The sequence below is a fragment of the Lipotes vexillifer genome, unplaced genomic scaffold (assembly GCF_000442215.2).
Source record: "Lipotes vexillifer unplaced genomic scaffold, Lipotes_vexillifer_v1.1 scaffold1003, whole genome shotgun sequence".
Lineage (NCBI taxonomy): Eukaryota > Metazoa > Chordata > Mammalia > Artiodactyla > Lipotidae > Lipotes > Lipotes vexillifer.
In genome coordinates this window covers 1,248,894-1,260,712 of record NW_006798890.1, presented here as the reverse complement: position 1 = coordinate 1,260,712, position 11,819 = coordinate 1,248,894, and the positions used below count along the sequence as shown (strand labels likewise).

The 11,819-nt window shown below is 51.4% G+C and overlaps 1 protein-coding gene across 1 annotated transcript in view; it reads left to right on the top strand.

Annotated features, from left to right (window-relative positions):
* Nucleotides 1-3,636: 3,636 nt before the first annotated feature.
* CIMAP2 (ciliary microtubule associated protein 2) overlaps nucleotides 3,637-11,819 on the top strand; it is a 20,348-nt gene continuing 12,165 nt past the window's right edge. The window contains 7 exon segments of the mRNA XM_007471180.1: nucleotides 3,637-3,679; nucleotides 4,722-4,813; nucleotides 5,270-5,434; nucleotides 5,639-5,754; nucleotides 5,846-5,921; nucleotides 8,056-8,208; nucleotides 8,986-9,119. Of these exon segments, the coding sequence (XP_007471242.1) occupies nucleotides 3,637-3,679; nucleotides 4,722-4,813; nucleotides 5,270-5,434; nucleotides 5,639-5,754; nucleotides 5,846-5,921; nucleotides 8,056-8,208; nucleotides 8,986-9,119 (779 nt within the window).

Genomic DNA, 11,819 nt, shown 5'->3' with positions numbered 1-11,819 from the left:
CAGTGGCTTCTCTTGTTGCGGAGCATGGGCTCTAGGTGCACGGGCTTCAGTAGTTGTGGCTTGTGGGCTCAGTAGTTGTGGAGCACGGGCTTAGTTGCTCCACGGCATGTGGGAATCTTCCTGGACCAGGGATCGAACCCGTGTCCCCTGCATCGGCAGGCGGATTCTTAACCACTGTGCCACCAGGGAAATCCCTCACCTGTAATTATAAATGTAAAATTTAATAACTTTTAATTAAAAATTGTTACTATAAATTGCTGGTGATCATGAGATGAAACTTGGGCTCTTGACCTGCTTGGGAGGATCAGAGACAGATTTCCAGGGAGTTCGGCTTTTTCCCCCCTTTTTATTGTCATATACTTTACATAAAATTTACTATTTTAACTGTACAGTTCAGTAGCATTAAGTATATTCACATTGTGCAACCATCACTACCATCCATCTCCAGAACTTTTTCATCTTCCCAAACTGAAACTTTGTACCCATTAAACAACTCTCCATGCCCTCCTTCCCCTAGCCCTGGCAACCATCGTTCTGGTTTCTGTCTCTGAATTTGACTACTTTATGTATCTCATATGAGTGGAATAATAATACAATATTTGTTCTTTTGTGTCTGGCTTATTTCACTTAGCATAATGTCAAGGTTCATCCATGTAGAAACTTGTGTCAAAATTTCCTTACTTCTTAAGGTTAAATAATATTCCATTGTATGTATTTTGTTTATCCATTCATTCATTCCATTCATTCAGCAGTGGACATTTGGGTTGTTTCCACATTTTAGCTGTTGGGAACAATGCTGCTATGAACATGGGTGTACAAATATCTGTTTGAGTCCCTGCTTTTACTTCTTTTAGCTATATGCCCAGAAGTGGAATTGCTGGGTCATATGGTAATTCTATGTTTATTTTTTTGAAAAACTGCTATACTTTTTTTTCCACAGGAGCTGCACCATTTTATATTCCCACCAACAATACACAAGTGTTCCAATTTCTCTATATCCTTACCAACACTTGTAATTTGTTTCTGTTTTTGTTTGTTGTTTGTTTGTTTGTTTTTATAATGGCCATCCTAATGGGTGGCTTTGGCTTTTGATATGACTCTGAGAAGATTAGTAGGAGTTGGATGGGGAGATTAGGTTGCTGGTGCATTTCAGCAGCAGGAAAGGCACATGAAAAGGCTAGAGCTTTGCCAGGGCAGGGTATGCCTAGGGACAGAGTAGCCCCATATGGCTGAAGCTTACAGAGCATGGGGAAGAGATGGCAGCAGATGAGGACATAAGGCAGCAGCCATAGCCCCATCACAGAGGCCTGAATCCTGACTAAGAAACTTGATTTGACTTTATTGACATAATAGATGGCTCTAGAGGTTGGGTTAGAAACTCTTGTAAACTTAGTTATGAGCTTTGTATCTGCTGTGTGATGCTCACCATATGTGACCAGCGCAAGTTACTCTCTCTGTCTGATCCTTAGTTTCCTCTTCTGTATAATAGGGGTTGGAGAGGATTGCAATAGTACCTACAAGAGAGAGTTAATTGCTGTGATCAGTAAGTTGCTGTGATGGGAAGGCTTTGGGCTGATTAGAGCAGGCTGCCCTGCTGCAGAGCTGACTCACTCTGGCCTGCTCTGAGCTGCCTGGCAGCCAGAACTCTCAGTCCAATGAACCTTGGCCTATATCCTGTGGTTATTCCTCCGTAAGTCCCAGAGCCAAGGCTCTCATGCTGGGAGAGAAGCAAAGCAGCCCCAGGCAGGTCTGGGCCTGAGAACACCTAAGCAGCCTTGGGGCTGGTTGCAGGGCCTCCCCAGCACATAGGATTGGTAGTGGACACAGTCACGTCACTCACTCCTCAAAACAGCTCTACCAGGAGACTACAGTCACATGTCACAGACAAGGAAATTGAAGCTTAGCGAGGGTAACTTGCCCAAGGCCACCAGCTAGGAAGCAGCAGGGCTAGGATTCGAACATGATTCTCTTTGAAGATTTATGCATTACTGGGAAGTTGGGTTAGATTCATTTATTTGTTCACTTGTCATTCAACAAATATTTGCTGAGCATATACTATGTGCCACATACTGCACCAGGAGTGAATGACACACAATCTCTGCCCCTGGACCTTCTGTAAGGTCCCTTTCCAAGGGCTGGGAATGATCTCTTGTTGTGCTTCTGCTATGTTCCAGGAGCATACCTAAATTAGCTCATTTAATCGTCACAGCAGTCTGGAGATAAAGAGATTACTGGCTTTATTTTATAGGTAAGAAAGTTGAGAATCAGAGAAGGAAGTGACTTGCCCAAGGTCACATGGTTGGGAAGGGGCAAAGTCCATGCTTGGATGACCTGGGGTGACTGTTCTGTGTGTGTTCCTGAGGCCTGATGCCTCTCACCTTCAGCTCAGCAGTGCAGGGTGGATGCTCTGCCAACCGTGACCATGGGCCTGCCAGCCTGGGGCCCGTGAGTCCAGCTCATGGCTTAAATGCTATATTGGGATGTCAAAAGGATATTGGGTGGGGCCTGGAAAGAGACCCACTGTCCTGGTAATCCATTTCCACCACAGGCTGGATGCAGGACCCCCTGGGAAGGTCCTGTTTCTCTCTGGTTTCAGTCTTGTCATCGTCAAATGGCATATGGCCCTTTGCCCTACCTTAGCCTAAAACCCTTGGAGGGATCAAAGGCAATTGTGGGAGATGATATTAGACAGTCTGTAGCATGACTGTGGGGCATTGGTGGGAGATAAGGGAGGATGAGAGGAGAGAGCTGACCATGCCCTGTTGGGGGCACATACCCTCAACCCCTTTCTTTACCTAGCAAGCCACACACACTCTTCAATGTTGAGTTTGGAATTCTCCTCCTCCGGGAAGCCTTCCCTGACTTACACACCCACAGTCTGGGTCAGAGGCCTCCCTATCACACTGACCTGGTCACACTGTGTAGTCATTGTTTCCCCCACTAGACTCTCTGGGAAGGGACCATATCTGGGTCCCAGGCACCCTGCACAATATCTGCCCAGAGTGGGTGTCCAGGTTACTGGGGGAGGAATGAGTCCTGACACCACCCCTGCAACCCTACCTCTCTCCTGACCACCTTATTCCTGCCCTCCATGCTCTGGCTCCCCTTGCCCGTTGCCTCTTTCTCCTCCTCCCCTCCCCAGAGTGGAGAAGGAATGGAATGCCCTTTGCCTAAGTCGAGCCCTTTCTGTGTGTCTCACTGGTCCCACGGGCATAAGGTGAACATCAAGAGGCCTTTGCGCTCCACCAGGCCCTGCGCGGGGCTCTGCCATAAAGCAAGAAATCAGAAACGGTTCCTCAACAAATGACTCTAAAACCCGACAAAATGGCATCCATATTAACCACCGCGAGGGGCCATTAAATCTGCCGGGTTCAGGGAAGGATGTCTGGCAAGGCAGCAATGAAAATGTGCATAGCCGAATGCAAAAGTCGGGGACCCTGCAGGCGCGCTTGCAGGGGCGCAGCGCGGGCAAACACGCAGCGCACAGGTCTGTGGCGATCACAAATCACAAAGCCTGGGTTGCCGTGGCAGCGGTGGCGGCGGTGGCAGAAGCCGGTCTGGCCTGCCGGCGGGCACGGAAAACTCCCACAGTCCCGAGTCCCGCGAGGACCTCGCCGCGGCAGGCGGCCCAGCGCCATGGCCACCAACTGGTTCACGGGCGCTCCCTTCGGGGGGCGGGGGGCGGGGGGCGTAGGGCTGGCAGTGAGGGATGGGGGCGGGACTTTCTATACCTCTCCTGCCTGCCGCACTTCCCGGCCCAGAGTCTTTTACCACCGTTATTAAGTTATTTAAAATCATTTCAGAAGCACCTACTATGTGCTGCTCAGAGAGGCCGAGTGGCCTGGCCCATAATAGGTCACTCAGCCCAAAAGTCATGGGTAGGATTTCAGCCTAGGTGTCTTTCTTCATTTATACGTATGACATACATCGTGTGTATATCACATATATATATATACCACCTATGATATATGTATCATATCATAGGTGGTATAGTCTTTTACCACCGTTATTAAGTTATTTAAAATCATTTCAGAAGCACCTACTATGTGCTGCTCAGAGAGGCCGAGTGGCCTGGCCCATAATAGGTCACTCAGCCCAAAAGTCATGGGTAGGATTTCAGCCTAGGTGTCTTTCTTCATTTATACGTATGACATACATCGTGTGTATATCACATATATATATATACCACCTATGATATATGTATCATATCATAGGTGGTATATATATATATATATATATATGTGATAGGTGATATATATATATATATCACCTACTATGTGCCAGGCACAGTTCTAGCATCTGGGGATAAAATAGTGAACAAAACAGCAAAGCCCTTGCTCATGAGCTTGCCTTCATATGGGAGGGGTGGTGGGAGTGGATAATAAACAAAAAAAGAAAAAGATATAAAATGTTGGCTAGTGATAAGGGCTATGGAGAAAAAGGAAGTGGGGAGGGGGAGCCTGGGAGTGCAGGGGGTGGTGCAGCTGGTGGTTGCACTGAGAAGGTGATTTTGAGTAAAGGTTCCCATCAGGGGGTTAGGGGACCAGACAAGGGTGGAATCTAGGGAGAGGGAACCTGGAAGGACAAAGACCCTGAGGAGGCAGCAGCCCTGCTCATCCTTCATGGGCCAGCTCCAAAGTCACCTCCCGTGGGATGCCAACCCCCCCACCACCCAGAACTGCCCTCATCAGGGCTGGGTGCCTCTCACCGGGCATCTGTCCCTCCCAGGTTTGGCGTCTCTGCTGTCTACCCCAACCAGAAGTGCAGCACCTTCAGGGAGGCCCCGTATTCCAGGGTTTACTCTGTGGACGTGGTGACTTTGCATAGCTTCCTGAGTCTCCCACGTGGTCTGGCTACTGCCCCTCCGAGTCCCTCCCCGTGACAGATGAGCTGATCTGTGTAAGGGGCATGCCTCACACCCCTCCGTGCCCTCAGCCTACAGCTCAGAGCTTGACTCAGAGCTGGGGCCTCAATGTGTTTGATAAACGCAGGACTGTAGTGAAAACAGCATGGGTCGGATCCACAGAGACATGGGTTCCACTCGCAGCTCTTGCACAAACTGGCTGCGGGCTCTCTCTGAAGTGTAAGGGGGCCAGTGACAGAGGACATCATGGTTGCACCTTGAGGGCCAGGCTCGGGGCTGGCGGAGGGGCCCCCAGAGGGGTATTGCCTGTCCACTCCCAGGTCAGGGTGAGAGCTTGGCGAGGACTTGCTCTGTGGGTGGACTGACGGGTGTGGCTGGCCTCGCTCGGACTGTGCTCTGACTCAGTCCCACATAGGACCTGGGACCTATGGCTGCAAGGAGACCTGCTTCAGCATGAAGAAGTTGAAGAAGGAGGTGGGCACAGGCTGCGCCAAGGCCCAGGAAGCCACCCGGCTGACGCAGCTGCCCCACTTCCAGTACCGGGCCATCCTGAAAGAGAAGCGGCAGCAGGTGAGGCCCCTGGGGCCCCACCCTGCCCTACAGCTGGTGCCAGGTCCTCCTGCCCGGTCCTGCCTGCCCCCAGGGTGGCCTGCAGTGTCCTCCCAGGCCCAGGTAGAGCTCATCCTTTAAGGAACACATCCTCGCCTGGGCTCCTGCCCGCGTGGACACTCCCAAGTGTAAAGTTATCACCTCTGCTCTCTTCTCTTGGGGCAGAAGGACGAGTTGGGGCCTGGCTCCTACAACTCCAAAGACTTCTTAGAAGAGCTGCAGAAGAAACCGGGCAGCACCTGGGGGCTGCTCAGCTCCGGGGAGGTGTTCTCATACACGGAGTGGGATCCCTCCTACCCTCTGCTCTGTCCGAAGAGCACGCGGCCTGGGTGGGGCTGGAAGCGCCCTTTCTCCTACCTTTCTTCTTCCCAGGCTTGGCCAGGCTCCCCTCTGGGACCCCACAGCCCCTCTGCTTTCCAGTGCCACAGCTTTCAGCCCACTGGCTGTCGTAGGTTTCTGCATCTCCTCCACCAGACCAGGAACTCCCTGCCGGCAGGGATGGGTCTGGTTCATCTCTGAGTCCCTGGCACAGAGCCAGGCATACATTAGGTGCTCAACAAACTCCTCCATATCTATAGCCATCCAGCCATCCAGCAAATAATGGTTGAGCGTCCTCTAGTGCCACGTACTGTTCCAGCCCCTGGGGATCCAGCAGTGATGAAGACAAGGTCCCTGCCCTCATGGAGCTGTGGTCCTAGTGGTAGAAACAACAGTACAGAGAAGCAAATCACATATAATGAGGGCCATGAGGAAAAATGAGACAGGGAGAGATGGCGAACGATGAGGTGCCATTTATAGGGTAGTCAGGGAAGACCTCTGGGAGGAGGTGGCTTTCGAGCAAAACCTGTGGTAGGTGAGCAATGGAGACTCACGGAATCTGTGAGTGAGCGGGGAGGAGGCAAGAGCAGAGGGGTGAGGACCAGGACATGAGGCCCTTCTGGCAAGGTGAGGGCCTCGGGTTTGATTCCAGGTGCCGTGGGAGGACAGCGGAGGAGGGTTTTGATGGTGGGGGGGGGGTGTACTGAGTGACATGCTTGTGGGGGAGGGGATCAGAGGCATCCAGATGGGAGGTGACTGTGGTGAGAGGTGGGGGTGGCGGGAGGGCTGCCGTGACATCGGTGTGGGTTGGGATGAGTGGGGTTCAGGCTCCATAGGGTCGTGCGGGCAAAGGCGGGAGTCACGCCCATGCTGCCAGTGCAGCCCCTCCTACCCTGCCCCTCACGCTCCCTGGGCTGGACACCCTTGCCCTCCTCACTCTTCAAAGTGAGGCAAAGCACTCGCCCTGTGCTTTGCCCCTGCTCTCCCCTCTACCAGAAGTGCCATTCTGCCCCCAGCGGCCCCTTCACCTAAGAACCCGCTGCTCATCCCTCAGCTCTCAGCTCCGAGGTCTGACCTGACCCCATGAGGTGCCATCTCCCTTTCCCAGGGGACCTGATTGTGGCTGTGGGTTCAGTGTCTCTCCCTCAGTGCACAGCAGCCCCCGAGGGTGGACCACATCTGCCCGGTTGGTTCGCTGCAGAATCCCCAGGTCCTAGCAGCGCCTGGCACATAGTAGGCACGTGATAAGTCTTTGTGGACTAAGCCCATGCCTGCCTACTAAGTACTACTAAGTACTGGTTCTCCAAAACACTCTAATTTTTTATAACCACTCCAGACGAGGCCCTGGAAGCTCAGAGAGGATAAACATCTTGCCCCAGTGGGCCAAATGGGCAAACCCCAAGCCAGGGCCTTTCCACGTCCACCTTCTGTGGAGCCTGGGAATTACTCCTTGCCACGTTCAGGGGGCGTGCACTTGCATCCTCAGGTGCAGAAGCTGTAACTGCACTGTGGGGACAGGGGCTTCCTGGAGGCCCTGAAAAATGAGTGATTACCTTCAAGTCTAAAGTAATAATAGCCGACACTTAATGCAGCACTTGCCATGTGCCAGGCACTGTTCTAAGCACTTGAGTGTACTAATTAATGTAATCCTCACCACAACGCTGTGAAGCAGGCACTATCATCGCCACTTTACAGACAGAAAACGAGCACAGAGAGATTAAGTGACTGCCCAAGGTCACAGAGCTACTAAGCGGCAGAGGCAGGATTGAGTCCAAGGTGTCCACACATAACAACTGCACTTGACCCGTAGGTTGGGCTCACTTGGTTTGTTCCTTGACCATCCGTGGAGGACAGGATCTAATGGCAGAGCCCAGCCCCACTGAAGGCAGAGGAGTTGGGGGAACAAATCAGATGCTGTCTGTTTCCTCCTGTGCCCGGTCCCCAGCGCTGGGGCATCTGCGAGGGTTGGCTGAGCAGGGTGAAGGTCCCACGGCCTGTCCCTCCGTTCCAGCTGTCTCTTCTCCTCTCTGGTCCCCACATCTGCTCCTGTAGTAACCTCACTGGGCCCTGCGGGATTTCCCCGAGACACTCTCCTGGTCTCAGGGCTGGACAGAAAGTTCAAGGAGGTGGCACTGCCCCAGTGGGCAGAAGGCAACCCTGGGAGAGCTCACATCCAAGGCCTGGTTTTCTCAGCTGTCATCTTGCTCTGGGCTGGGAACCTGATGGCCTCCTCTGGCCTCTGGTCCCTCCAGTTGTCCCCCCAGTGTGGGTGGGACAGGTCTACATATGCCACCTGTGCATATGGGGGCCTCCCCAGTGCCAGTGCCAAAGCTGTGGGTGCCTGTCTCCCGAGTGATGCCTTGGCCCCCAGTGTGCCCACACCCCCTGCCCTGCTTGGTTCTTGTGAGGTCCAGACGGTCAGGTCCCCACATTCTTCCTTTTCTCATCTCCAGCCTGCACCTCCTCCAGGGGAGAGTCTGGTCTTCGCTTGGGGACCCAGTCTGACCTTGGGACAGATTCTGTACAAATGGCAGGTTCCTGTCCTGCCATTCTCCTGCCCTCACTAGTCACTCTGGACAGGCTGCATCTCCTCTCTGAACCTCTCCACTGGTGCTTCTTGTACCTACAACCCAAGTTTCTGGGTGGGATGGTGTATTAATTTCCTAAAGCTGCCATAACAAAGTATCACAGACTAGATGGCTTAAAACAACAGAAGTTTATCCTCTCTCAGTTCTGGGAGCCAGAAATCTGAAATCCAGGTAACGACAAAACTGCATTTCCTCTGAAACCCGCAGGGGAGAATCCTTCCTGGCCTCTTTCTAGCTGCTGGTGGTGGCTGGCAATCCTTGGAACTCCTTGGCTTGTAAATGCATCACTCCAGCCTCTGCCTCCATGGTGTATGGCCATCTTCCCCCTATATGTCTCTGCTTATGAGGACACTAGTCACATTGGATTAAGGACCCACCCTACTCCGGTATGAGCTCATCTTAACTGATTACATCTGCAGCTATTTCCAAATAAGCTCACACTCTGAGGTCCTGGGGATTAGGACTTCCACATCTCTTTGGGGAACACGATTCACTGTGTAACAGATGGAGTAAGGAGGAGCCTAGAGGGAGGGGAGGAGGCCTGAGATCAAGTTTCCAAGCCAGGCATCCAGCTTGCTAATGTCCTGCCTCTTCTCCCTGGTGCAGAACCCTGTGGGTGTGGGTCGCTATCTCAACACACAGCTGATGGAGACAAAGGACCATCGGCAGTGATACCGGTCCCTGTTCATGGGTGGATCCAAGTGCTACCTCTCAGACCCAGCCCGGAACAGGCTCTTGCAGTGAGTGCCACTGGAGCTCCAGCAGAGGGGCAAGGGCACAGAGGGGCTTACTCTGGGCTGGGCTGGGGGCTCCAGCAACTTGTGCTTGGTTCCCATGGGAGCACAGCTGCCACCCCTAGTGCCAGGGAAACAGCTGTGACAGTGGAAAGAGTTCAGATCCTGGCTCTGATGCTTACTGGCTGTGTGAGGTGGGGCACATTACTTAACCTCTCTGAGCCTCACTTCCCTCAGCTGTCAATGAGCAGGGGACGGTGGAGACCCAAATGGAATATTCTGTCTAAAGTTGGTGGTAAGTAGAAAATGAACTCCATCGAGGCTAACTCCTCCACCCACAACCCACACAGTCTAGGATTACCTTGCATGGCGTCACCACATGGAATCTGCTTCTTGGTGTTGAAAACGGAGTTGGTAAAACTCACCTCAGGAAGTTGTGAAGCCTAAAGAAAAAAGTGCATGGAATACTGTGGCTAACTGTAAAACAGCTTGCAAACCCCCCAAAAAACAAAACCACAAACCCCCCCAAAAACAAAAAAAACCCAGCTTTTAAATATTTTTATCAAAGTAGACCTGTGTCTTCTTTTTTTTTTTCGGTACATGGGCCTCTCACTGTTGTGGCCTCTCCCGTTGCGGAGCACAGGCTCCGGACGCGCAGGTTCAGCGGCCATGGGCTCACGGGCCTACCCGCTCCGCGGCGCGTGGGATCCTCCCGGACCGGGGCACGAACCCACGTCCCCTGCATCGGCAGGCGGACTATCAACCACTGCGCCACCAGGGAAGCCCATGTGTCTTCCTTCTTGATTGACACTCTTGTTTTGGTGGATTCCTTAGAAAGGGTAATGGGAGGTGACATTTTTGATAGGCTACGTACCTGAAAAAGATTCTTCTTCCTTTCTGCACAGCTGATCAATAGTTTGGCTGGAAGTAAAACATTAGTTGGAAATAAATTTCCCTGGGAATTTTGAAGGCTTTGCTCCATTGCCTTCGACCTTTAAGCATGGTTGTTAAGAATTTTGATGCCATCTTGGTTTCCTGTCCTTCGTATGCAACCTGCACCTTCCTCTCTGGAAGCTTTTAGGATCTTCTCTCTGTCCCTCATGTACTGAAATTTCTTGACGATGGGTCTACTGTGAGTCTTTTTTCATCCACTGCTTTGGGTACTTAATGGGTTCCTTCCTTATGGAGACTCAGGACCTTCTATTCTGGGAAAATTTTTTGTGTTTTTGTCTTTAGTGATTTTCTCCCTTCTGTGTTCTATTTTTTAGATGAATGGTAGACATTCTGGTTTAATGCTCTAGTTTTCTTATCTTTTTTCCCTTATTAAAAAAATTTTTTTTTTTTTTAATTTTTGGCTGCGTTGGGTCTTCATTGCTGCATGCGCGCTTTCTCCAGCTGTGGTGAGCACAGGTTACTCTTCGTTGCGGTGCATGGGCTTCTCATTGTGATGGCTTCTCTTATTGCAGACCACAGGCCCTAGGCATGCGGGCTTCAGTAGTTGTGGCACATGGGCTTAGTTGCTCCACAGCATGTGGGATCTTCCCGGACCAGGGCTCAAACCCGCGTTCCCTGCATTGGCAGGTGGATTCTTAACCACTGCACCACGAGGGAAGCCCTTTCCCTTATTTCTTATTTCTTCCTTTTCTCTCCTACTTTCTCTAAATTTTGTTCCACTGGCTATTGCCTTTTGAAAATTTGGCTCTCATCTTTTTCAGTTTCTGAGAGTTCTTTTGCATTGTGGATCACATTTTTTTTTCCTTCTACTAGCCCCCAGTGCTGTGCCACGTATGAAGTGTGTTCTTTCATTTAAGGATGACAGTGAGTCTTCCTTCAGTTTCCTTTTGCTCCCTGAATTGTCTCCACTTCTTCCCAGTTCCTTTTTCCTTTCACTTGTTCATATTTGAGAGGAAAGCATTAAGAAATGCTGTGAGTCTGGGTAGGGCTTCACTGGGAGTGATTGGATCGGGCTCTGGTCATTCCACTGGGACATCTTCAAAGTCAATGTTTCTAGGGGCTTTCTGTGGGACCATTCAGCTTCTCTAGAAAAGGATCCTGCATCCTGGGGGGCAGGGGACAGTGGAGAATGTGGTTGCTGGTGTTTAGGGGAAGGAGGCTGGGGGTTGCAGTCAGTATATGGACTTCCACCTACTCCGTCTGTGCTCACTATGGTGCCTGTCTGCCCACCTGCCACTGAGCTCCCCCAACCGTCCCCCACCCTGAGTCTCTCTCAGCACTAACTCTCCAGTCTCCTGCTGGGTGGGTGAAGCGTGTGTGTTGAGGAGTGTCCAACTTTCCCCTTGTTTTTGATTATCAGTCTTGAGCCTGCTTTGTGAGACACTGGTGCCTCCAATTCTTGGGCCTCTCTGGGGTTTGCGGCAGGAGCTGGCAAGCTTCTCATTGGCTCCCCTGCTGCAGGGAGCTTGCTCTTACGTCCTCTCAGCTCTGTCGATGCCTCCCTGCACATTGCATTTCCCCGAAATATGTTAACACCCTTGTCCCCTGATAACACTTCTCCCTTTCTTTTGTCTATTGAAAAATAATTCCTTTAAAGTTCTTTTAGTGAATTGTAGGAAGGAATAGAGGTAAATGAGCGGATTCATCTGCCTTGTTTGACTGAAAGCCATGTGGACCACTTTTAGTGTGCCTTTTCTAACCAAGGTGGTTAGCCTTTTTTTTTTTTTTTTTTTTTTTCGGTATGCGCGCCTC